The sequence below is a fragment of the Colius striatus genome, chromosome 2 (assembly GCF_028858725.1).
Source record: "Colius striatus isolate bColStr4 chromosome 2, bColStr4.1.hap1, whole genome shotgun sequence".
NCBI lineage: Eukaryota > Metazoa > Chordata > Aves > Coliiformes > Coliidae > Colius > Colius striatus.
Genome location: NC_084760.1, coordinates 111,864,421 through 111,887,636, shown reverse-complemented (window position 1 = coordinate 111,887,636; position 23,216 = coordinate 111,864,421). Strand labels below are relative to the sequence as shown.

Sequence of the window (23,216 nt, the reverse complement as noted above, 5' to 3'; positions counted from 1 at the left end):
GTTTACAAAAGATTTGTGGCTGTTGTTACAATATCCGAAATGGTTATAAACAGTTAACACTACAATAAGGACTAATGAATATCTGTGAAAGTATTTGTAATCTTCCATCCTAATAAATGCGCTGTCATGGAATTAACCCTTTTAATTCAAGTAGCAGCTACCTGTTAACTTTTAGGAATATTTTCTCTTTACACTTTTAAGTATTTTGACAGTTAAAACACAGCATATTCTGAAAATATTGACCTGTTATAAGTTTTTCCTATCTGTTTTTTTAATCCATTTCAATTTACTGAAGGATGAAACAGTACAAGGAGTTAAATGTTTACCATGAGACAACAACATTGGTAATTACTTTGATTTCAGTTCCTTTTGATGTGTATTCAGGGGATGAAGAGGTCAATAATATTATGACCATGCAAATAGAAAAGGGTTCTTTCTGACCATATAAAAAACAGCAAAGGATTATTAAAGCATTAACCTTGATTTTAATGGCCTTGGTTGAGTGGTGAGATCACAATTTGGATGAGCCTGATTATTTACTAAATACAATACATAAATGCAACGGGTTCTTAACACCCATTGCACTCTGGCATTATCGCATTACTGCCATCCTTTGTTGCCTTGCAGACAGGAATATGAAAGCAATCTGTCATGTAGTGAGACTGGCTCCAGAAGCATTTCTCTGATAAGAAGACCCCCTGCCCTTTGCTAGTGTCTGGTCCAGTAGGCTTAGCCATGCGCTTAATCCCCAGAAAGTGGTTCGATTATTGCTGACCAGCAATGGCAAGATAGTTTTTTTTCCCCCTAGCTATCAACCTTCCATTAATTCCTTAAGCAGAAATGCGGTGCAATCTATATTTCCTTGGCATGTGTCACCCAGATGGTGCACTGCTCATGTTTTCAAATAACCATGCTCCAAAATAACAGAGTTTGAATAATAAATTCCACAAATCCTTCCTGAGAAAGAGGCAGAATTCTCAAGAGCTGCATAAACTTTACGCATGATGCTGTAGCTCATCCACATTATGCAGAAAAGTATATATTCTCTTGCAAAGCAGATGTTTGGATCTGGATTCCTTAATTTAAGGAGGAAAAGGAAAGATATATGTTTGTTCAGACACTGTAGAATATATTTAATATTTGATTATGTCTTAAACACTAGCCTTAGCTCCCTGGTCAGCTTGGCAGAACTTGTCATTTAATATGGCTAAGCTTAAATCCTATGTGTAGGTCGATGCTGTCAAGCAACCATGACTGTACATTTTGGTATTGATTGGAGTCATTGCAGTAAATTCCTTCTTAACTCACATTCCTTTCCTTCCCAATCCCCTCCCCACAGATAAAAGTGTGAGCATGTCTTTTTCTGTCTGAGGAGATATTTTTTACATTTACAGACAGCCTATATGAAGATATGTGGACGCAGTCCTCTGGGTGTATATACATTCTCTTTTACACATCCAAAGTAAATGCTCCCAGTTGCTCCTACTCTGCTATTTTATCACCTCAAACGTTTCCTGCACTTTTTTTTCTTCCATCAGATTTCCTATATTGATATACATGGACCAGAAGGTAGAAGGATGAAACGTCACCTGGCAATAAACTGTATGCAAGATATGGTCATTTGCTGGTGGTCAGCAACTAGTGATGGAGCATGGCCTTGGCCTCCTATTTCCTGTGAGAGGGACAGAGCCAACCTATTGCTGTTAGGCTGTGCAAATGGCAAATTGGAGGTAAAGTGCGAAACTCTCTTTTTACCTGATTTTTCAGATTTGCTGAAGAAATAACTATTAAATATGAACTCAGGGAGATATAAAGAACAGATATAATAAAAACATAAGGGAGACCAGCCATTCTCTTCTTAAAAACAAAGGTTTGTTGTTTAATGAGAAAGGCACTTTATGTAGCATGTTTTCTATTTTCAAGTCAAAACTGACAATCTGAGAAATATAGCAAGGAAGATAAGTCTTTATAGTGTCATGGCTTTGGAGCTGCAGACACTGGAAATAAAAGTGTCAGAATAACCAGTAGAAAACAATAATCAGAAACTGTAACTGTTTCATACTTGTCTCATACAATTATTTTACATTGTCTGCAGTGTTACCTGATAGGAATTACACATCTATTTGAAGTGTAAACTTAAATGCTGCTTATATTATTGCTATAAGTGTTGATCAAATCAAGGAGAATTTTTTTTGTTAAAGAAAAACTAAAAATTCCCCATCTACAGGTGGGAATGTAACCTACAAGTTAGAACAAGGCTACAAGCTGATTCTCTTCCTGACTTTCAGATTCATCTATTTCATTTTTATTTCATCTATTTAAGAGTATTTTAATTCAATTTCTTATATTAGGTCAAAACTTAACCTATCTCTGCATACTCTGAAAAGAACAGCATCCTGAATTTAAGTTGTGAAAGCTGTTCTGGACTAGTGTCTTACATAAACTCCTGTATTTGGAGTTTTATTTTCAGTTTAGCTTAAGCCGCTACTTGGACTGAAAGGCGCTGACTTTGGGAAAAGAGCTTAACCATGAGGATCTGCTGTGGAATAGCTATTCTGGAGTAGCTATTACAGGTTATTTCCCTGCAGGGAAAAACCATAAGTAACACTTTAGAATAAGCTGCTCTTATAAACAACATCCTGTTCACTTTAATTATGGAAGATGTAAATGTTTTAATGTCTTGGAATTATTACTTTGATAACTTACGTTAATTTCAGTGAAGTTTTTTTCCCTTTGGGATTTTCTATATATTGAAAACAAAAGAAAAAGGTAGTGGAGACAGCTTTTCTTTCTTTTTTCAGTCATTAGTAGAATTTTAAGTTTAAATTACCTCCAGTTCTGTTTTCTTTACTTCTTTTCAATTGACCTCTCTCCACTAGTGGTCATCTTTAACTCATCTCTCTCCTCTGCCTGAAATACACCTGCAGTTCTCAATTCCCCCTGCAGCTATGCCCAATCACATATAAAAATTATTCTGGTAGCTAAAACATGCATCTGCTCTTTCTAATTTTTTTCAGCCTAGTCCCTATGCCAGTTTGATGTTACGAAACTTCATCCTAACATTTCATATCTTACTTCTTCTCATGACTTCCACATGTCCAGGTTCTGACAGCGACATTCCCATGCCTTTTATTTCCCTCTCATGTCTTACAGAAAACTCCCTAGTGCCAACATTGCAGTTTGTAGTTTTATGAGATGTTTATTTGAGACTAATAAATTGACAGAAACCACTATGTCTGTTTAAAGCTTTCTCCATTACACTTTATGTATTACAGGGAGTTTTCCAAATTAGAGCATTGCTCTGCAGCTTTCAGTACACCTTGTTTTATCCTTTTCTAGTTTAAACTCTAAATTGCTCAAGGCTGAGACTCATTAGTATTGTCCCAAGCACATCTCTGGTGCTTAACACAATAATGGTAATAAGCATTCACTGAGCCTTCAGGCCTAAACTCATAATCCTTTTAATTTAGCCCATATTATAATATAAATATAAGAAAATGATTTTTTTTAAAGGCAGAACTCCAAATTTAACCATTCAGTTGCTTTATGTTTTCTGATTCTTTTCCTATACTTGTTTGTTTTAATTCTAAGATCTTCAGATGAAATTTCTTTCCTATATTTGTCAACCAAGCCCTATGCCAAGGCTATAAAGACCAAACTTGGTCTTTACATGTAGATAAACCGTTTTGCTGGCTATCAATTAGTCTTTTCCATGTATTTTCTATTCCATGTATTTGTCTCTTGGATGCTCAGTGCAATGCTGTGTAACGCTCGAGACACTCTCCCTACACGCTTCCCCTATGTATCCGTGATCTGTAACCTATGGTACTGTTTGGTTTGGGTTGTTTCCTTGATTCCTCTAGTGACCCTCATGGTCAGTAGTTAAATTCTCATACATGGATGAGGGATGTCAGAACCCAGCAGCTCTAGAATTAGCATCAACTCCCAATGTGGAAGTAGCTGAGATATGTTTTATCTTTGCAGAGTCTTGGAAGGGGAACTTTAACTTAACTCATTTAACTTTAAAAGTAATTTAATATCTAAAATGTGAACAAAACTGTGGTGTTTCTAGACAGCATAGAGAGTAAATAGTTACTCTCTAGGTCAGATACCACAAAAATGCAGTGCTTCCCATAAGCATGCTTTTGCCTCTCTTTGTCTCTGCTCCCTTACCATTTGTAGTGTTCCTCGGGTATATACTTGGAATAAAACCATGACATGCCATTGTTATGTGTGAAAGTAAACCCATATTTATCATATTTGAGCAATAATATGAATTTTCTCACAGTAAATGATTATTTTCAATAGAAGAATAGTTCTGAATGCATGAACTGGTTCATTTTGGAGCATTTATGAAAAAGAAGTGTGGTAAAATAATACCAGCCACATTTTACTTGAAAATAGCAGCATTGCTTGGATAAAACAGCATTAATACCTAGAATTAAGAGAAAAGCAGGAATTACTGAATGTCTAACCTGTAAAGAGCTGCTTGACGTATTGGGTTTGTGAAAAAGTCAGCCGAGCCAAAGGAAATGAATGGATGCTGCCCACAGCTGTTCTACAGCACCTTGGTACTGATCTGTGGAAACCACAAAAAAAGATCTGCCAGCTACTAACATTGTTGTGGCAGAGCAAAAGTAAATGGGTTACTTAGGTGACACTACTTCTTCCCTGGATTAATTTTCTGAGTGATGTTTGTTGCCCACCAGAAGAGTGCATATTAGGATGATGACAGGAATAGCTCTGGGACAAGATAACTCAACCCTTCATCATGATAATATCCTGCAACTACACGTTCTGCACTGGGATGATTCACATTGTCCATACGCTATTTGGGGTACTGTATATTTGAGCAGCTTTTCAACTTAATGGAGGAAATACATTTTCCATTTTGAATATGCTATAAATTTGATTAGAATTGTCACGTGGATTTGTTTTAACATTTGCTACTATTAGAGATAAAGGTAGACAGTATTCCTCCACAGCCCACCTGGGCAGCCCATTCCAGTGCTCCCGCCCTCCTTACATTTCTTTGGAACCTCTTATGTTCCAGCTTGTACCCGTTGCCCCTTGTCCTGTCATTGGACATCACTGAGAACAGCCTGGCTCCATCCTCCTGACCCCTGCCCTTTACCTATTTGTAAACATGAATAAGGTCACCCCTCAGTCTCCCCAAGCTCTAAAGAGCCCCAGGTCCCTCAGCCCTTCATCATAAGGGAGGTGCTCCACTCCCTTCATCATCTTTGTGGCCCTGCGCTGAACTCTCTCCAGCAGCTCCCTGTCCTTCTAGAATTGATGGGCCCAGAACTAGATACAATATTCCAGATGCAGTCTCAGAAGGCAAGAGTAGATAATTTTTTTCTTTTTAACATATGACTTTGTTTTGGTGTGCAATGTACATTTCTACGCACACATATGCATGTTGCTGCAGGACTATTGTCTGTTGAACCTTTGTCAGTTTTCTTGCCTGCATTGGTTCCCTCCAGTAAACTCATCCATTCTCCCATTTATTTAATTGTTTGGGATTTGTTTGTTTCTCCCTTGTTAAAGTACCAGCGATAAAAAATGTTATTTAAATTGTCTCCCCGTGGAGATAATGCTAGTATTTTGATTTTATAACTAGAAAAGGAATCTTCCAGAAATCATTTCAAACAATTTGCTCTGAATAACTAGGATCGGATGTGAAATCATCCTTGGATTAAACGCTTTGAGAGAAAGTCATGTTAAAATCAACATGAACTTTATTCTCTAAACATAAATTATCAGGAGGTGATGCTGCCAGCACTCAGTTACTGTAATACTTTGCATTTGTCTGTGCCATGTTTATTTTCACTCCATTTAGTGCTACTGTGAATCACTGAAATTATACTTTAGTCTCGTAGAAAAAAAAGTAATTTGCCTGAGAGCGAATATTATTTTTCTTTCTCCCAAGAGGTAATGTTTAATAGTTACTGTTTCCACATTGTGCCTCAAACCTGCCAAATAAACACAGCAGATCTTTTATGAGTGAGCTATCCTACAATTACTGTAGCACTCAGAAAAAAACCCATCTATGGTGTGTGACTGAATAGCTGAAATACCTCCTGCACACACATAGCAAAGAATGTAAAATCCTTGATGTCACACTGGGTTAAAAGTTCAATGAATAATATGGGTTTAAAGACTGACATGATACATTTTTGAAAGAAAATAAGAATAAATGTTGGCTGAAGATCTAAATAACAGCGTTGCATGTGGGACTGTAAATACAATGCAGCCAAGTAAGTAAGCTAGAGTAGGAGCGTTGCATTTTTATTTTAGAAATGTCTAAAAATAGAGAGCTTTTTGTTCTTCCATCTTCACAGTGCTGTGTTTAAAATTCTTCTGCTCCAGTGTGCACTACACTACATTTCTAATTAAAGTCTTATTGTTATTTGGAGCCTCACTGTGTGAAATTAAATAAGCATTTTTTTAACATCCATGAAATAAATCAAACATTTTTCTCATCTGAAAGACACACAATTCAGTCACACCAAGCTTATTTCTCTGTTTCTTTTGTTTTCTTTTTTTATCTGCCTGGTAAGCCAATTTTCTGCTTAAGAACTAGTGGTTAAAACTCTCACTTGTTTTGATATAAGGACTTTATCCTTTCCCAGCACTCTATGCAAAATACTTCAATTTTAAGTGTTCAAAGATTTGCACGGAGAAGAGTGATACTGCCCACGCAAGCTACTGCTGTTATTTCTTTCAAACCTAAAATGAAAGCATTTTAACTAGCATAATTCAGGACCCTTATTTCCCAAGATTAACAGATTCCTTTACTTGGATTGTTACAATTTCTGGCTTTGGGATCTGAGAATTTGACGTGTGTAGTATCCCTCATACTGCTGATCAGCTGACAAAGAGCACAGGCCAGAGCTGAAAGAGGAAAACAAAATAAATGCAGTAGTGGTGCATAACTGCCACATTAATAAGGGAAATATGCATAAATTATGTGGGCAATATTTAAATATATTCACTATATTTTTGTGGAAACGTGTCACAAAACTAAAAGGGATTTTAGAAAATTCTTATTCTTTATTTAGTTATTTTACAGAAAGGAAATGGTTTTACTTCATGCAAAGTATTTCCAGAAATCTTGCCCTTGAAATCCAAGGCTACGTGTTTAGTCCAAGACTTATGGAAAGCTCTGAACATTGAATGGATTATACACCCCACCATGTGATATTATGGGCTCTTTTTAGCTTTAAAAAGGGCTTTCTACTGCCCTGTCCCCTCCTCTATGTTAACCTATAGTTGTCCTACTCACTTCTCAGGGAAGTCCTCCAGCTTTTGCCTTCCCATTCTCTGAGCAAATGCTTTGTTAACTTAAAGATATATTGCTGTTGTAATGTTCCCCTTCAGTGTTCCAGAGAAATACTGCTCACTGGAAAGTGGTCCCAGTGGATTCCTTTAAATGGATTGCTAAAGCACTATGTGCACTACATTTGCTAGCATGGGGCTGCTTACCAGGGTACAAGAACAATTGGTGCCAATTGGAGTACTATCTCCTTGGGGAAAAAAAAGATGTTTTGATTGTTAGAACCCTTATCTTTCAAAAGCATTAACTTAGCCATATTGACAAGTTTTTGCAGTTGTGATGTGTCTCTGCTTTATTTTCCTGTTAGTGGCATGAAGAATTAGTAACAAAAGTAATTTCTGACAGAGAAACTCATCTTTCCTCTCAGATGAAAAAGAACATCCCTTTTTTTTTTTCACCTTTTCAGTGTCAAAGATCAGTTACATCCAGCAAAAGTGGAAACTAGAACAAAGAGGCCTCAGCTTGGTACTCTTCCTCCCAGAGGCACATAAGGCTACTGGTGCATGAGAAGCAACTTCTCTTTCCCAATCTGAGGATAAATGTTTCTCTTCTTTTCAGCCAGAATGTATATAGTAGTGTCTAGAAAAGTTTCTTTTAAGCCTAATTTGTCTAAATGTTATGTCAAAATGTACGTTTTTAAGTGCAGCACATAGTATTACTCTCCTTGCAGGAGCTACTTTAGAATTGTATTATATACATCAACCAGCCCTACCCTAGTCTTCATTTCAAAGATTTACTCTCCAAATTATCAGAAGCTAGCAAGCTTCTCATCTCAAGGCTCATTAAATTAGCCCTCCAAAGCATAAGATTTTGCTTTCTTTTAAGTTCAATAGTAGTGAGCAATATTTTGTGCGACTTTTGCTTTAATAAGGCAGAATGAAATTATTAATTGTATTTTACTTCCTGACTCTCAAACAGATGACAACATTTTTTTCTTCTGGGGCTATTTCCATTGTTGTTTTCTAGCAGTCACATCTGCAAAGCTGGAAAATCCATGTTTCACGTATTTTCTTCTCTACTGTCTTAACCTTCAAGACCAGTCTCTCTTCAAATCTAATAGTGCTTTCATGTGCTTGATGATTGTATGAATCTTTGTGACTTTCTTGTAGGTTGTGAAAAGATGTCCAGAGAGAAACAGTGGATTTGTATCAAAATATGTAGATGAATAATGCAGTGCATTGAAACCTGCCACAGGAAGACAGAAACCTGAGTCCCAGAGGGCCTCAAGGCTCATTTCACTGAAGTTATGGAAGCTTTGAAGACTTGCTTGGGCAAGATTACTATTCCACATTTTTGAAAGGCAGCTACCTGAATCTCTATACATACTCTTAGGAAAACTGCAGAACAAACGATAACACTTCACCTTGTCTTTATTTGGGGTTAGAGAGCTCTGTGGTCACAGTGATCCTTTGTCCACAATAACCTCTTTTACAGGTTTCCTTGCTATGCAATTTAACACCTTAAGTGACACATTTTAGCAGTTCTAACATCTGCACAGTTTCCACTGCACACTTTGTGGGCATAAATGACTTGTTGCAGAGGCCAAACCATTAGCGAGGGAATGGTGGAGGTGAGAAAATGTTTTTCAGACTACAGAAATAACTTAATCTTTTATTTCCTCTTGGCATATATTTTCATAGATCACTACTCTTTGAAATTGATTTAACTGGTGTTCACAAGTCAGATGCATTGACTTCTAGTTTAGATGCTTTTGCATGAAGTGGTTCTTTACATATCGCTAACTACTCATCTAGCTGAGACTTTTGTATGAACTGGCAGCTGGTTTTCAGCTACAGAATTGCAAGAATTCTTATTTGCTTTCTTTTGAATAAGAAACCCTTTGCTGATAAAATAAGTAAATTGTCAGAACAAAATATCCTAATCAATGTGATCAACATCCGGAGTAACTTGTTCATAGATTCATCAGTTGCTACTGAAGTAATCAGTGGTATGCCAAAAAACATCTTAACTTCTTGTTGTCCTCCTTTGCAGGATGAAAGGCTAAATTATGTGTTCAGTTTATCATGTGATATGTGGAAGTCAAATTTAAGCTGCTTTAATGTTATGTGTGCATTTCTGTTTTCAACCTGAAATGTCCAAGTTTCCTCCCTCGCCCTCTTTCTACCTTTTAATGACATTTATTACCCCTTTCTGTGTAAATGGTACTTGCATACCACCTGGATTCAAAAGAAGGGGCTTCCAAAATTAGTGGCAGGTCAGCAGCTTTAGTTTATAGCGTGAAGAATGCTGTGGGTCTACCTGAGGGTGGGGATTGGCTCAGTTTGACATTTTCCTTTCACTCTTTATTTCTGCATGAACAAACACCAGCAAGTTTCTGACTGACTTCCACTATTCACATTCTTCTAGAGACATTAGTTTTCTCTCTCTCTCAGAGCATAAGCTGATCTGTAACTTGCTTACAGCTGGTATTTCTCCCACAGTTTCCCGGAGCAGCTCCTGTACACCACCTCTTGCTCAAACCTGTATGTTATAGGACATGAATCTTCATTGATCACCACTGTTGCCTCTGGCACTTTGAGGCATCCTGTGTTTTCACACTACAGATTCTCTCTCTTTGCCAGCTGCTGTCTTTGTATCATACTCTGCCTTTCTGTTCTTCTTCCAGTCCATCCAGCCTTCAAGTACCTCTAAATGATTCCCTGTTTCTGCTATCACAAATTCATTTATTCTGCATCTATGTGGTACCAAAGAATATGTACCACCTACTCATTTGGCAACATATAGTATAGACTGTTTAAACATGCCATTGTTTCTGCCACTGGATTGTAATATTTTTTGTAACCATTGCCCAGAGCAAATTATAAAAAATCCTGTGTGATGCTCAGAGTAACCTATTTCAATTTTTCCAGAATTTTTTTTATTTCTTCCCCCCCCCCCCCCCCCTCACTTGTGAATAATCAGTTATTCTTAGATCAGTCAGGTGTTCATTTCTCAGTTTTATGCCCCTCACTACAGGAAAAACACTGAAGTGCTGTAGCTGGTCCAGAGATGGGCAATGGAGCTGGTGAACAGTGTGGAGTGCAAGTTGGATGAGGAGCAGCTGAGAGAAGTAGGGGTGGTTAGTCTGGAGAATAGGAGGTTTAGATTGGAGATTAGGAAGAACTTTTTCACTGAGAGGGTACTGGTACGGGCTGCCCAGGGAGGTGGTGCAGTCCTCATCCCTGGAGATCCTGAAAAGACATGTAGATGAGATGCTGAGGGACATGGCTTAGTGATGGGCTTGGCAGTGTGAGGTTGGTGGTAGAAACTGATGATCTTAAATGTCTTTTCCAAGCAAATGATTCTATAACAGTGCTGTTAGGACCATCCTTTCTTTTACCTTCCATTCTGTTAACCTATTATGTATATTATATATAGGTATTATATATATTATATGTAGATATTATATACACACTTGGGACAAATGTGGCTCAGACTGTATTGCAGGGGTTTTTTTTTAATCCAAGGAATTAACATTTTAAAACAGTAAGTTTTACAACTCCATTTCTAAAATGCATATTTCTTTCAGCTTACTGACCTGTGAGCAAAAAAAAAAAATAGCATATTTGCAGCAGTCTAAGTCATCAAAGACAGATGAAATCATTACAAATGACTTTTTGGATTTTTTTCAGGTTCTGAGCTATATCCGCACGGAATGGGATCCGCTTGATGCAAGCTTCAGCACTAATCAGCCTTATCAGGTTTACACAGTAGAGCACTCCATCTCTGCAGACAAAAAGCCCATGGCTGACAGCTGCATCTACAAGTGTGTTCGGAACAAAATTCAGTGTGCCACAGTCACCAGAATACCGCTACAATCCAAGGCCATCAGCTGTTGCAGAGATGTTACAGAAGACAAACTAGTCCTGGGCTGTGAGGATTCGTCAATAATTCTGTTTGAAGCCTACAACCAAGTGACTTTGTTAGCCCAAGCAGAACTGCTGCCTGCCTTAATAACCTACCATCCTTCTGGAGCCATATTCATGGTTGGCAGCTCTCAAGGGGAGCTGCAAGTTTTTGACACAGCACTGTCCCCAATTAAAATTCAGCTTGTAGCTCAAGATTATTCACCTGAGGCAACTCTGCAATTCAGTAAACACTTTAACGTGCCTAGCAGCCTCATCCAGATCCAGTGGGCTGCTCCTCAGGTTGCATCTGCCAGCACCAGTGGCATGGATATTCATGATCTTTTGTTGGTTAGATTCGACAAAGGACCCTTAGGAGTACTTCATTTTAAACTTGGTAAGTTGCTGAGCACATCTGTTGAACCTTGAGCTCTCAAGGAAATGTCTGTACCTCACAAGTTTTTTATACTTTGAAGCATCTTCATTTTAGATTCCTGGGACCAGAGCCTTAAGAGTACATGATTCAATGATATGATGTGAAGATGTGAACCAAGGCGGTAATTGTGTTGCACAGTTACGTAATGTCTTTACATACGGGGTCTGAGAGAATAAGACCTCGAGCTGTTGTTAGATCAAGGTCCCATTACGTTCCCTGTTAAAGCATAACAATTTCTTGTGTGGAAAATGATTTTAGTCTGTAGTACATCATTTTAGGAATTCTGTCATTCTGTAGTAATACTCCTAACAAGGTAAAATAAGCTGTATTAAATTATAGAACAGCAATGCTATTTTCTTTCCTAAATTATCTTTTTGTGTGTTTGATGTAGTTGCCCTTTCCATTACAATGTATATTTGTCACAGTACACTGTTCTTCCTGACTTAGTACATGAAGTTACACCATTTCTTTTCTTGAAGGTTTTTCACACAAGATGGAAGGTTTTTATAACCTTTACAGAAGTTTGGTCTCTCAATTAATTTGCCAGGACTGAGTGAATAAAGAAGAAGTAATAGCATTAACTTTAGAATTTATATAGCACTTCTCATTTTAAATGTAAGGAGACTTTAAGAGAGTAAACTGGTAACTATCGTCATTTTACACACAGAATAACAAAAACAAGTAGAGGAAAGCTAAAAGGCTTTCCAAGCACAATGAGTCAGTGGCTGAACTAAGAATAAAACCCCTGCAGTTGCTCATCAGTGGGAACTGTATTCATTCCGTTCAAGTCAAGCAAGTTACAGCGGTGCAAACCCACTGTGAGAGCTAAAAAAACAATCATGCTTAAATCTTCTGACTACCGAGCCAGTGTTTAGGCAAGGCAGACAGCCATGTCAAATATACTCATCCTGGAAAACTTCAGCATTTTGCTCATTGTCTGTCCAAGGAAACAGCACTGCCTTTGCAGATCTTTACAGGAGTGGGGGTTTTTTTATGATTCTTTTGTATAAAACTGTTGAGATTAGGAAGAAGTCTTTTTAAAATAAACCCAAAGCCTAGGTGTCAGTGAGGTTTGAAAATCTACTTTATTTTACTTCATGAGACCAGCATGTGCTTTTGTGGAGGAAAATCCTGTCTAGAAGTACTGCAGACCTAAACATACAAAAGACTAAATTTAATAACTTAACCATGCCACTACAAAAAGGTAAATTAATATAATAAGATGTTTGCAACAACTATGTTGCATTGACTTGTATAGTTTTAAAAGAGTCAATCCAGATTATTACAGTTACCCAAAAAAACCTATTAAAAACCTCTTTCCAATTTATCATTTATTTTGAGATAATTCAGCTGCATTATGTTCAATGGCAGGTTTAATAGTTGCAGAGTACCCCAGAACACTAATTATAACTGCTATTTGATGTTTTAGTGCATGTTGGCCATTAAAAAAACCCCAAACTCTAAATTACCTCTTACCTGTCAAGCAGAAGGCACTCTACCCACATCTACCTTGTTTTTCTTCAGTCCTCCCTTGTGGGGTTTCCTCACAACAGCTTTCCAGAAAGCACAGCTTTCCCCTTGCTATCTTTAGCACATTTATGTTCTTTCGAAGGCAAACAGGCTCTCAGTGCAGGGATTTAGAGGCCCTTCCTGCTAATTGCCAGCTTGTAAACTTAATTGGACTGTCTCCCTGGGCACTGTTCCTAAATCAATTAGGCAGTGAGTTGGCTGTCACCTCTTTTTCCCAAGCAGGTTGCCTGGAAGCGTACCACCCAGGAGAAGTCAAGCATCCAAATGGGAAGATGTTGACCTCTACAGCTGAAAGTTATCACATTTTAAAATTCATTCTGTATAATTACTGTAAAATCTCTTCTAGGAAGAAGGCAAAGCTCTCTTCTATCCCTCCCTCCCTTCCTCTTTTTATTCCATTCTGCAAAAATATGCTGTTCTCTGTTGGATCCTGGTTTTCAGCTTTACTCTTCTCAGTTTGCCACACTACCAAGATAACGCTGTATTGATTAGTCAGCCCTTCCTCCTAACCTCAGCAGTTTTTAGGTCTCTGCTATTTAAGAAATAATGCAAATGGAATAATAGTATGGAAAATGTAGAGGTTTGTGACAGCAAAACACACACAGGCATTCAGGACTCAAATAAAATCTACAATTAACTTGTGGCTTGGAATTGTTTCCCACTAAACACTCCTAAAAATTATGTCAATGAGAATAGGCAAATACATTTTTAACTTTCAGCTGACATGTGATTTGGGACAAGTTCTGTGAATTCTCTGTTGTGCTGTCTAGCCAGATTTATTTCAGGAAAAGATTAGTATTAAATTTACCCTCAAACATTAATGGCAAATATTTGTGTTGACTAATGCCAAACTCATTTTCAAAAGCATTGTGGCTTCTTGTCATTAGTGTCAGCCCAGATATTAGATAATGCCAAACTTGGTACTGGTGCCAGTGGTTCAGCATTGCTGACCTCAAAAAACATTTTAAATAGAGTATTATATTTAATTATCATGCCAATAAGTATTTTCTTCTTTACTTAGTGATTAAAGCGAAGATTGCTCAACTAATGTAATACTTTAAAAACACTAAACATTTAGGAAGAATAAATTCTACCATTAGATATTATCACACATACAAACATTAAATATGGCTGTTACACAGTGTAATGTCTGTAGGCTTTAATACATGCAAATGTAAAGTGAAATACAAGAGAAAACCACGTCTTTTCTCTAGTGACACTAACAAACTGAAGTATTTCTCTGTTAGAAATATGTAAGCTTTTTTTCCCAAGCCATCAGATCTGCATATACAAGTTTACATCAGTTTACTTGTCCTTGAGCTAAAGTCAGATGTTTTCCTCTACTTTTTTTTTTTTTTAGTTCTTCCTTTACATCACAAACAACATTTACAGCTACATGTATGAAAATATTGTGAGGTATGCTTTCTATATATCAGGTCTGCTTTTCTCTGTTATCAGACTTTTTTTTTTCCCCAGCCATTGGCTTTGATATCAATATTGAAATTCAACTTGTTCCCTTTTTCATCAGAATTTTTGCTTTGAAATTACCTCCTAAGAAATGGCATCAGAATATAAATTAAGGGGGAAAAAAAGTTATGTTTTTATTTAAAGAGAGGTGCATAGTAAATTTATTCTGGTCTCCTTCTAATATCTGGAGCAGAAGTGATAAAATATACACCAGCACAGTGACCTGAAGCAAGCAAGAATCGCTGAAGTGCCATGTGTGGCCTATGTCACACATAGGGGCAGTTAGAGACAATAAGTAACATTTTTTTGAACCTTTTCTGTTCAGAAGCTGAGACCTACAAGTCAAGAAGATTTGAGAGTCTTTATTTCTACTTTTCAGAGATAAGAGTGCTGTAGATAAATGTTGTTCTCATGGAGTGAGCAACGTGTCACTTGGGTTTTTTCCTGTATGGCAAGCACGTTCTTGGTTTCATGTGCAGCTGTAATTCAAAAGTCCCTAAATGTTGATATCCCCTCACAGAAGACTGCTTCTCTCAGAGAATTTTGCCAAGGCAGAAGGAAGTTCTAGAGCAATCGCAATATGGAGAGTAGTTAAATAACTGCTGCTTTAGAGTTTGAGCTGCTGTAAATTCGTTTGCATAGGTATGAAACAAGTGCTATCTTTTAGTGTTGTCCTTCAGTAATTCCCTACAGGAAAGAGGTGCTAGGAATTTAATTTTATTACCTCCAACACAATAATGATAAACTGCAAATAAACTTTTTCTATCATATTTAAAACAAACTTATATGAGGTTGGCACTCAGGTATTGGACACATTGTGTCAGCCTCCTTGTGTGAAGTTGGCTCATGGTTTTTCTCTACTCTGCAAAGCACCCTCAGGATAAATACACCAAGATGATAAGGAGCTCTCTCACATAAAAATTTAATAGTGAAACTCATAAAGTTAAACTTCTCGATTTTTAACCAACAACAATTATTTCTAGTGTTCTGAAAAGTGATCAGCTACTGGTTTACATACTCATAACACTGTCTTTGGTTTTAATGTTTCCTGTTAAAGGTGTGATCACAAGAGGACAGCTGGGCCTTGTGGAAATCATCCACCAGTACATTCGTTATGATGAGGTACATGAGGCAATTAATGTCCTGAACACAATGAACTGGAACACAATGGGTCGTCAGTGTTACATATGCTTGAGTGCCATTGTCAATCACCTTCTTAAACAAAAGCTTACACCAGACAGAGAAGGTAAGAGACTGACGGTATTTTTAAATTATTTTTGTGGCCTTTGTAATTTATATGTTGATCATGACAATAGATTTATTGAATTTATAAAGAAGACAGTTGTGGGAATGCAGGCAGTCAGCCAGATTATGGTACTCCATAATGAAATATCATACTTAGAGAAGTCATTTCAATAATATCAGGATCCGTGCATTTATTGCAATTTACTTCATTTGTATCAATAATGACAGTGAAATGATGCATATATATATATATATATATATATATGGTATAGGCATGATTTAATACATATAATACTGTCTTATAAGTGATGTAACAGATTACATACATTTAGCTTATGTGACAGACTAATGTTAGTCAGTATAGGATTCAAATGTTTGTTATATATTCATGCTGAAACCAGCTTAAGAAAGGATGTTTTCCTTCAACAGGGACAAGCAATTTTAGTATGGTTTCTAAGGTGCCTTTGAAGGGTCATTCTTTCATTACAAGATCCAAAGGCTTTGAATACACTGTCCTCTGCTGCCTCCTTTAGGATTAGAGCATTTGTCCTCACTGTAATCGTCTGGCCCCCTGCAGCAGTAGCTGGGCTCCCACACAAGAAATGATGAATTTTAGGTTCAGCCTCAATCTCTGCTGATGCCTCCCTCTTGATTTGCTGTCTATCGTGAAATTCAATAGACTTCAAGGTTTGAAGAGCCTTGAGAAGGTGTTATCCTCCAGTCTAGCAGGCAGACAGCTGGGGACCAGGCATCTTTTGTGGCAAGAAGGAATACTTAGAATTCTGGTGTGTTTGATGATAGAAAAACTCCAAGGTGTCCTACTTTGCTGCCAAACTACCAGCTATCCCGTTTTGGGGAGTCTTGAGTTTAAAAATCTCTGCATTGCAAACACAGCATATCAGTTGTAAATAAAACATGTTTTTAAAAGGACCCATGAAAGGGCTGGTTTTCAAACTCTTGTAAAAATATGCATATTATAAATGGATGTCTGTGTGTTTTCCCCCATGTAGCTCCCTAATGCTGTTTACAGCAGATAGAATTTCATTCTGTCCGGGAGTTATTCTATATGAATCTAACAAATTTGGCATGGTAATTTGTTTTCTTTTTTATTAGCAAAACCCAGTGGGGCCTTTTATTTATAGCAATGGGGCAGTTATCTTTGAGGTCTTTATTCTGCCTTCAACATCAAGCTGGGCTATCTAATGAATCTATAACTGTGCTGGTAGTTACTCCTATTCCACGTACGTTGAAATATTTCACGCTGTCAAGAAAACAGCAATGGCAAGAGAGCATGGCTTGTTTTTGCAAAGGTACTGCTGTATTCAATTTTAATCTAAATTGACTGCTGCTTTGAAAGAAAATACCTTTAAAGTTCAACTTATCTTACTGTCTAGATTCAAGATAATGCAAAACCTAATTTACTAACAGTTCGCCTGTGTTCCTAACACAGTACTATTAGCACATTTAGTGCTATCAAGCCTAATAAAATAAAACGGAACTATGCTTGGAAATAAAGAACCATTATCACTAAATACTGAAATGGGTGGTTCAAAGAGACCTCAATAAAAGCAAATCAATGAGGTTTTTTTCTGCCTAATGAGACAGTAGGTTATGTTTTCCTTTTAAAGACCACACAAAATTCTGATTAGCAGAAAGGAGATCTGATCAGTCAGAAAGGAGAACCCATATAGCAAATCTATAGCAAATTCTCCCTCTTCTGTCTATGACGACTTGGACTACACGTTAACACTCAAGCAGAAGTCACAAAACATAAATATTGATAGTTAAACAAACACATACTGTGTATTTTCTTGTTTTAGTTATGATTTTGTATTAAAAACATGTAGAAAAATGCCTGAACTTCCAGCTGTAGAGCATAGCAGTCAGAAAGTACTTACAGCAGAGAAAACTTCTGCATTATTTTATTGATTTATTGATTGCAAGACAGGACATCCTCTTTCCCACCACTACATGCTGTAGGAGAGTCAAACCCTTAGGATTTCTCCACCCTTTTATTTAAAGTTTTTAGAGAACTGTGAACTGAAGGAGGTTCCTTAGACCTGAAGGCCATCAGGAGAAGGGTTTTGTCACCCATTGACCTAGCACAATAGTCCCTGAAAAAAGTGAACTTCCGTGTTGCTTGGTTAAGAGGACAAAGATGATATGAGCTAATTGAGAGTTGATCTCCACCGGACAAACTTGTTCAAATTGTATTGTTCCTATGAGTCACTTTTAATTGTACGCTGCTGGTGAGAACTTGATGTGTTACAGACTTCTTCATCCTTTTGACAACTTCTGTTGCTCAAAGTCATTGTTAACTCTGCCTTACAGTGAAAGTTTATATGCACATTTGTATTTGTACAATCTGTCATATTTTAATTTCATCTATCCTACAACATCACATTTCATCAGTATTTGAGGGATTTGACAGACTGCAAACATGAGCAACCTGTTGTAATTGAAGCAGTTTCCCTTGTTTCACTGCCGCTGTGTTTAAACTCCACAGCACAGCTTGAGGCAAGCCTTGGAACCTTTTATGCTCCAACACGACCTCTCTTGGATGAAACCGTGCTGGAGTACAGGGACCCAATCAGCAGATATGCAAGAAGGTTCTTCCACCACCTGCTCAGGTGAATGACAGTTTCAGCTTCTATCAACTTAAAATTAATTGCATTTTTCAATAACTGCCTCCTTTAATGTGGTTAACATTTTCCAAGAGGACCACCCCTGAAAAAAATGCATTCATTGTTACTGTTTGTTTAACTTGCACTTCGTTTCTTTTGAGTATTGCAGGTAAAATGCTATTCAGAGCTCTTCTATCATCAATACACTTTAAATGAATCCCCCTTTCCCTTTTAGCTTGATAGAAAAAAGCTAGCATGATTTGGAGAGATTTATGCTCACCAACTGCTTGCAGATTAGCTACTGAGACAGCTTACAAATTGGAGAAAACACTGAGTTTAAATAGATTCTAAAAGGTAAATGAACAGTGTGTGCTCCAAGACATTTTTGAGCTGTCTTGCACCATTTAAATCTGAGCATTTTTATTTTTCATCCTCAAAGTAACCATACAGAAATTCCTACTCCAGTAATTTTCAGTGGATTTTCAGTAAGAGGATAAAATTATGTGTTGCATTTGTTTGTAAATTACATGACCTTAGAAGAGTTTCAGTACCAAATTCAGCTAGAATTTATAGCACACTGATTTCTCGCTTTATTTTTTTTCTCCTTCATAATAAATTAATAGTCTAAATTTCAGTCAGTTTTAAACATCAGTATACAGCAGTTTAACTGATTCATATGTTCAACCACAGATGCAGCCGAAGCATTCCCTCTGAGAATTATCCAGTGAGTGAAAATAAGGAGAAATTACCTCCTGAGTGATACAATGTTTATAACACCTTTTTGAGGAGCAGTGTAGATGGATGTAACTTGCAATGCACTTTTTTTCAGTGATTCATCCAGGTTACATACATTATCTGCATATGCAAAGCTAGGAACTGCAAGTTACTTTGATGGTACAGTTTGTGCTTCTTTCAGATCTTAAAGAGAAATATTTTTTTACTGTCTCTGCATTTTGAATCTGAATAGGATGGTCTTTCTGCTAAACAGGTCCATTCCAATGGGGAAGTTATTCTAAGTGGAAGAATGCTCCAAATGTCTGCATAATATGCACCAGCCTTTCACTGGAGTTTTCTTAATAGATGTGGCCACAATAGTGGGTACAAACTCTGCTTTTGCCTTTCTCCTAGAAACCAGCAGGGAAGATCTGTTGCTGCAATAGCCAACTGTAGTGGCTGTGGGCCAGTTGCCTGCAGAGGACAGATGCGGAAAGAATGCCTCAGAGATTGCTGAGAGGTGTAACTATAGTGCTCTTCCATCTGCAAGAGAAAGGTGTATTCCCTCTGACTCAGGATTTGCTTCCAAATGCTAGCAGGCATGCAGAGGCATGGGGCCCTGGCTAAGCTTTCAGCCCTTGGGGCTGCTGAACACAGCTGAAACACTGACTCAATCCCCCTAGCAAACAAGAAGCTTCAGTGTCAGAACACTGCCTGGACAGTATGAGGGCACAAACAGGAGGTATGTGGGAGAGGTATGTCTTTGCCTCCACTATAAAGCAGCCCTTGAACAATCTACAGTTGTGGCAGTTTGTGGAACAAATGTGTGTTATTTTGCTGTTTCCCTATTGTCGAAAGGGATTTGTATTCAACTAAATCAAAGTGATAGGATCATGTGATTGCTGCAGAACAGATGGTAGTTCTTAAAGCTTATCTGAGAAGATATAATCTAAGTACAAAATGAAATGTTCAAAAATGGGAGATTTATCTGACAGAAAGCAAGGAAATGATGTTCAGAGCTGATCTTTATTGTATTAAAGTGGCTGTGCCTTAATTGGTGTTTATTTCCTTTTAGATGTTTTCTTAAGTGACTAGAATGATTTGAATGTAGGCTAAGTAGAGAGTACTACAGATTTGTTGGAGGAATGGTAAACTATGGTTCTGGGTGAGAGAATGCCATCTAGGTGCAGTGCAGTATCTGGGAGAATCGTAGGGAGGCACAATGCTCACTAATTCTTTCAGGCACATGAAAGTTGCACCCTCTGCTCTTACATCCATCTGTGAGGAGCCAGCAAGGCAAGTCGCTTCTGCCGGCCTGCAGTTACAACTGTATGTTCAAAATAGGAAGAAAAGCAAGATGAGAATTATGCTCTTACCTTTTCATGACACAATATTATGTCTATGAGAATGCTGACAATGGAGTAGTCCTCCCAGTTATCTGTCAGAGACAGCAACTGGATCTGAGTGCCAGGAAGACTACATTTTAAGGCAGTTTATGCTCTTTGTCTCAACCCTTGTTATTACTTTTATTCACCTTTCTACCCTTATCCATTTAGTACTGGATACCTTCAGACTAGTTACAAATACTTAATGAATCTCTCTGGAATGAATTTTTATTACCACAGATGTATCTGCATGACCAAACAAGAAGACTTGAATGCAGAAGCACTGTAAACTGTTGTCAATGCCAACTTGATGCAGCACTAGGGGACGTTTGTTACTCTCTTGTGAGCATGAGAAGATAAAAAACAAATTGATCATTTTGTACCCTATTGCAGCAACAAGTGGAGGAAATATAGTGATTCCTAAATTCCGTGCACTATAAATACAGCTGATATTTTTAAAGTATTTCTTGGAGTAGGGCCTCCTACATCTCCTTTGGGCTTCAGAGAAAGCAAGCAACAGAAGCACAGAAGTTGAATTTGGATGATAAGGAGCTAAAACATACTGGGAGAAACTCAGAAGTGGGGTAGGAAGAGTGAGGAAAGTGGGGTTAGGAGCACAAGTAGAATACAAGGGATTTGAGATAAAAGCTTAAAGACAGGGATGAGGATGTACAGAGTCCTGCAAAAGAGCAGAGTGAGAATACAGAAGGAGATGGGGGAAGACAGTTTAGGATGTGTGTAGTGGGCTGCAGTGGAGACCGGGCACATGAGGGACGGACAGAGAAGGGCAGAGACTTTCATATGAGATTAAAACACTTAAATGACTCTAGATCTAAATCTGAAAAATGAACATATAAACAAAAGTTTTTACCCCCCCCTCCACCTTTCATTTGAATGCCCCACCAATCTGCCTCAAGCCTTTTCTAGAAGGACCCACTCTTGGGAGAGAAATATTAATTCATTCTGCATGCTGAGACAATCTTTGACCTGCCTGCCGAGTCTGCCAGAAAGGTGCCAGTTATTGTTGTACTTTTAAAGATGTGAGTGTCTGTATTTACTAGAATTGAGAAATACAGTTACCTTTTCAGAAAGGCTATCCTCACCTAGTAATAACCACGTGCCAATGATTTTAATCTTTTCTCTAGGCTGAAAGGTTGTATATCCAGTTGCAAGTAACTGGAGACATCCATTTTCCCATTATCGGTGAGATTATAGGTTAACAATTTTTCTCCCACCAGAGAGATCAGTTTCTAGAAAACGCTAGATGTGCGCTGTGATGGTAGGTAGCCTCTTTCAGGTATTCAGCACCTTCAGAAAGAAGATGCTGCATCATTACTGCCTGTATTGCAACTATGGGTTAGAAAATGGCCCTGCAACCTGATGTGGGCCAAAGAATACTGACAGCATGATAGAAATGGATTGCAATTAGAAGGAAGGAAGGAAAATGCCTTGCAAGGTATTTGACATAGCCATGTTATTTGTTTCTGTCATTATAAAAGCTAAGTTCTTAAATTTGCAAACCATGCAGCATCTTCAGCTTCCACTAACATAAAGGCTTAGAGCTTTGCAGGTATAGGCCTTGAATATAGAATATGGAATACCTCCAAAAACAGGCGTTCAGTATACAAAATTCAAATTAAAGGCCTTTTAATTATATGCCAGGGATCCATTACAACAGTATTTACGGAATGAATAATTATTTTCACTTTAAATCCTTATCTATAATTAAAAAATACAGGAACTGAATTACAAGTATAGAAATATATCTTAGGTGTTCCTTGCCACTTGAGTAACTCACCGGTATTTTATTATGATGTCACTGCTTGTAATAATGTAACGCATTATATCATTATGTAAAATGTGGAGGTGGATTTATTAGGAAGCCTTGGGGAGCTGTAACCTTTTTGCCCCCACCCTTTTGTTTAGCACTGCCTTCTAAATGTATTTGTGTAATGGGGGAGTGGCTGCACAACCCCCTGCCTCTGTATAACAGCCTCATCTAGCCATGTACTGAATGTGGCATGGGATGGGATAGTTTCTCACTCGTTAACTATGGCATTGCTGACTTATGGCTTTGCTTCACTCTGATCAAGCATTCGTAAATTATACTTGTCGTATTTTCTAATGCATGAAATTATCTTCTTTGTTTGACACACACGCACAGAGGCACAAACACATGCCTGCTCCGTTTCCTTCACATTTTTCTGTCTCTCTTGGAGAGACAGGAAGTAACATAGCATGAGCTGGAGGTAAATGCTGGTCTGGAAAGTGGAGTCTGAAATGCAGCTCAAGGGTTATAGAATTAGAAACTCAGCCACAGCTCTTTCTGCTATGCCACTTCTTCCTTCATAGTTCTCTTCTTGTGTTTGGGAATATGCAGCTGAAAGATGGTTTGATTTTACATGGCAAAATACTAAGATTCAAAACTCTTTGCACCTTTCTATCTGATAATGGCATTAGGAGAATGTCATTGGTGGGATTTTTTTTTTTCCCGTGGTACAAATATGTTTGCCTACAAAGCAAAGGTGTGTTAGAACTAACAAGGTGGTACATTTGCTTCTTTTCAAGTTCAAAGTGCAGCTCTGATCACATTCACTGGTAAAATTTCGGATGGATACATGAAAAATTCTT

The 23,216-nt window shown here is 37.7% G+C and overlaps 1 protein-coding gene across 1 annotated transcript in view; it reads left to right on the top strand.

Annotated features, from left to right (window-relative positions):
* The window catches only part of WDPCP (WD repeat containing planar cell polarity effector), a 105,053-nt gene that overhangs the window by 21,106 nt on the left and 60,731 nt on the right, over nucleotides 1–23,216 (top strand). Inside the window, exons 8-11 of the mRNA XM_061990440.1 lie at nucleotides 1,539–1,730; nucleotides 10,972–11,581; nucleotides 15,675–15,863; nucleotides 18,369–18,492. Coding sequence (XP_061846424.1) covers nucleotides 1,539–1,730; nucleotides 10,972–11,581; nucleotides 15,675–15,863; nucleotides 18,369–18,492 — 1,115 coding nt within the window. The remainder of the gene's footprint in view (nucleotides 1–1,538; nucleotides 1,731–10,971; nucleotides 11,582–15,674; nucleotides 15,864–18,368; nucleotides 18,493–23,216) is intronic.